Below are 3,696 nucleotides of genomic sequence, written 5' to 3'. Positions count from 1 at the left end.
GATCCTGGAGTCCTGGGATCGAGTCCCACATCAGGCTCCCAGCTCCATGCGGAGTCTGCTTCGCTCTCTGACCTTCTCCTCGCTCGTGCTCTCTCTCACTGTCTCTCTCTCTCAAATAAATAAAAAATAAAAAATGAAAAATAAAAAAAAATAAAAATAAAAAAAAATAAAAAAAAAGCACCTGAAGCCCTCGGGATTACTCCTGGCCTCACTGAGAATCACCTGGAGCCCTTAATTAACAAAGCACTGTTATTTCCACCCAAACCAACAGACAGAATCTGAGGGGGAGGACACCAGTCATGATAATTTTGAAATCACACATGTGATCCTACTGGGAAGCATTTGGGAGGTGACCTTTGCCTAAGCATGAGAACAAAGGCTGTGGTTGTGACCACATTTAGATCCATGTCTTCTGCACTGGTCACAGCTTCTGGAGATTGACACCTTCTCCCTCTTTCAGGAACACAGAGGGAGACACCTTACAGATGAAGTTTCCCCTTATAAACCCAAATGTCTCTTTCAAAAGCAAACAAATACTGGGTTTCAGAGCTTTTCCTTTATCTGGTATTTATAAAAAAATATAAAAAATAGGAGATCAAGACCTGAGCTGAAGGCAGACGCTTAAGCACTGAGCCATCCAGAAGCCCAGTATATTTTATTTTTACCTCTTGTCCTTGCATAAGGATACCGTTGTCTTTTTCACATTTGGGGGGGGGGGGATTTGAAATACATATGGAAGGCAGTTACAGGGCAGGAGAGACCATGAAAAAAAAAAATAAATACAAGTTGAATTAGGATGTTTGGGCAGGGAAATGATGGGAGACTTTATATTTTTTTTTTTTAAGATTTTATTTATACGAGAGAGAGCGGGGTTGGGTGAAGGGACAGAGGGAGAGAAGAATATCCAAGGAGACTCCTAGTGGGGAGGTGTGTCTTCCCCTCTCCCCCACAGCAGGGCTTGATCTCAGGACCCATGAGATCATGAAACCCAGAGTGGATGCTTAAGCGACTGAGATATCCAGGCGCCCCACTTCTTTAATTTTTTTTTTAATTTTAGAGCAAGTGTGAAGTGGGGGAGAAGGTCAGAAGGAGAGAATCTTAAGCAGACTCCCCGCTGAGTGTGGAGCCCTATAATGGCTCCATCTCATGACTCATGATAGCTGAAACCAAGAGTTCTTCCCTTAACCCACAGAGCTAGCCGGGCACCTCTATAATTACTAATGAAATTGTTTAACTCCAGAATTTTTTTGTTTTTCTTCTTTTTTTCTTTCTTTAGAATTTTGGATTAGGACCTTTGCACTTATGTTTTCATAGTTAGAAAGCAGAATAAGACCAGTGTGCTTTCTACTGATGTATTTAATAGCGAAGGAGAGATAGACTCAGTAGTGTGTATGCTATTGAATCAAACAGAAGTGAAGGCCAGTGATTGTGTGAGAATCTGGATTTCAAATCTGCAAAAGGAAGGTGAAAAAAGGTTTGGGCCCCATGGGATCCCTGTGACAGTGTTTCCCAAAAGGGAATATAAGGAGAAACCTAAAGTCATGCAGCTCCAAAGTAATACATTCCAAGAAGGGATAGAAGTCAAGCATGAAGTGAATTGTGCTGTTCCCGATGACCCTTCTCCCATCTCGCCTCCCAAGCCAGGCTTGGCTGAAAGCCTGTGGACTTCCAAACCACTGCCTCTCTTCCATGAAAGAGCACCTTACCCTCCCCCTTTGTTTATCAGGGACACCTATAACCAGTCAATACCTCAGCCACCGCCTTGGAAAATTAAGCGACCCAAACGAAAAATGTACAGGGAAGAACCTACTTCAATAATGAATGCTATTAAACTGCGACCCAGGCAAGTCCTGTGTGACAAGTGTAAAACCAGTGTTGTTGCAGAGAAAAAGGAAATTAGAAAAGGTAGTAGTGCAAGTGATGAAGTTCTCGAACCTAGGTGAGGTTCAGTGGGGTGAGGTTCGGAGCCGACGGCTAAAGAAAGAATTCTTAAGACGTCTCTGGTGCAAAAAGGTGGTTTATTAGAGCACGGGGACAGGACCCGTGGGCAGGCAGAGATGCGGCTGCCCTGGGCCTGTGAGGAGTGTCTGGTTATATACACAGGAGTTGGGTAGGTGAGGACAAAGGGGTGTTCAGAAAGGCTATTGGGGCAAAGAAGACTGTCAGGATATTGAAGGCCTGGTTACTATCAAGCCAAGGCCACTTTCCCTCTAATGAGGCACTAACATAAAGACTATTGGGAGTCTCCTGGTGGAATGTTACATTCCTGCTATAAAAGCGTCCTTGTTAGTGAGATTTAGGTTTTGAAAGAAATTTAACTTTATTTACTTTTCCTTCTACCTCCGTCTCCTTCAGTTTTTTTATGGAGGGGAGGGTGACATTAGGGCTTGAGGAACTGAGTTATGTGTCTTTGGAAATTGGGCTATTGATAAGGTAACTTCTTTGTTGTAAATCTCAAGGACATTTGTAAACCAAGAGAGACTCCTGCCTTGCAGGACTGTGATCTCTGCAAGATAACCATTTGCTCTTCCTTAGGGCAGTCAGGGGTGCCTGTGAAATGTCACACATATTACCAAGGGGAGTGGGCGGAGAGGGGGTGCAAGGCGCCAGCCCCTGCTCCGTTCTCAGCCAGCCTCCTACTCCCTCATCACAAGTGACTCTTCTAAATACGAAGATAAAAAACGGAGAAACGAAAAGTGTAACTACTGTGAACAAAAAACTGAAAACTGACCATAAAGTGGATGGGAAAAACCAAAATGAAAGCCAGAAAAGAAATGCTGTGGTGAAGGTTTCCAATATTGCTCATAGCAGAGGCAGAGTAGTCAAAGTTTCTGCTCAGGCAAATACATCAAAAGCTCAGTTAAGTACTAAAAAAGTGCTCCAGAATAAGAACATGGATCATGCAAAAGCTCGGGAAGTGTTGAAAATTGCCAAAGAAAAGGCACAAAAGAAGCAAAGTGAAACCTCTACATCCAAAAATGCACATTCAAAAGTCCATTTCACACGTCGCTATCAGAGTCCTAGCTCAGGTTCCCTTCCACCCCGGGTTCTTTTAAAACCACAAAGGTACGGGAATGAAGAAAATGACTCTTCTTTGAAGACGGGACTTGAGAAAATGCGGAGTGGCAAGATGGCACCCAAGCCCCAGTCTCGCTGCACCTCTACCCGCTCAGCAGCACAGAGACATTAGCAGGATGCTGGTTTCATGGACCGGTCCCATAATGACACCACACCAGAGCATCAGGACTGAGTGACATTGGAGACTCAGATTTTTAAAGCTGCACTAAGAAGTTAATGTTAAGGCAGTGGTTAAAACCAACAGTCTATAAAGGGCACTTGCAAATTTTGCTATATGAAACTGAAGAAAAGGTATTAGGGGAATATTTTATAAAATATAAACTGTTGCAATAAGTTATGCATGAGAGGAGGAGAAAAGTGATATGAAACACGCAGAGAACTCACTTGAATCTTACGTATCAAGAATCACTGACCGTAACTTTTTCTGAATGTGAAGTTCTTTTCAGTACAGTTTGGACAGGCATAAAAGGCATGGGATGATGACAGAGATGCTGAATTATATTTTAAACTAAAATTTTGTGCTTTCTCCAAGGTTTTGTTAATCCATTTAGATATGAGCAAAGGTATTTCTAAGATGGCTCTCCTGTGAACACAGCAAGTGTCACAGCTGCCAGGCGA

At 43.0% G+C, this 3,696-nt stretch overlaps 1 protein-coding gene across 1 annotated transcript; it reads left to right on the top strand.

Moving 5' to 3' along the window:
- The first annotated feature begins 1,314 nt into the window (after window positions 1-1,314).
- On the top strand, window positions 1,315-3,327 carry LOC122911720 (PWWP domain-containing protein 2A-like). The gene is given in 3 exon segments (XM_044256708.1): window positions 1,315-1,917; window positions 2,654-2,694; window positions 2,696-3,327. Coding segments are annotated over 3 exon segments (1,062 nt in total). The 5' UTR covers window positions 1,315-1,391; the 3' UTR covers window positions 3,191-3,327.
- The last annotated feature ends 369 nt before the right edge of the window (window positions 3,328-3,696 follow it).

The sequence above is a fragment of the Neovison vison genome, chromosome 7 (assembly GCF_020171115.1).
Source record: "Neovison vison isolate M4711 chromosome 7, ASM_NN_V1, whole genome shotgun sequence".
NCBI lineage: Eukaryota > Metazoa > Chordata > Mammalia > Carnivora > Mustelidae > Neogale > Neogale vison.
The sequence above is the reverse complement of the archived record's forward strand: the minus strand, read 5'-3'. Positions and strand labels throughout refer to the sequence as shown.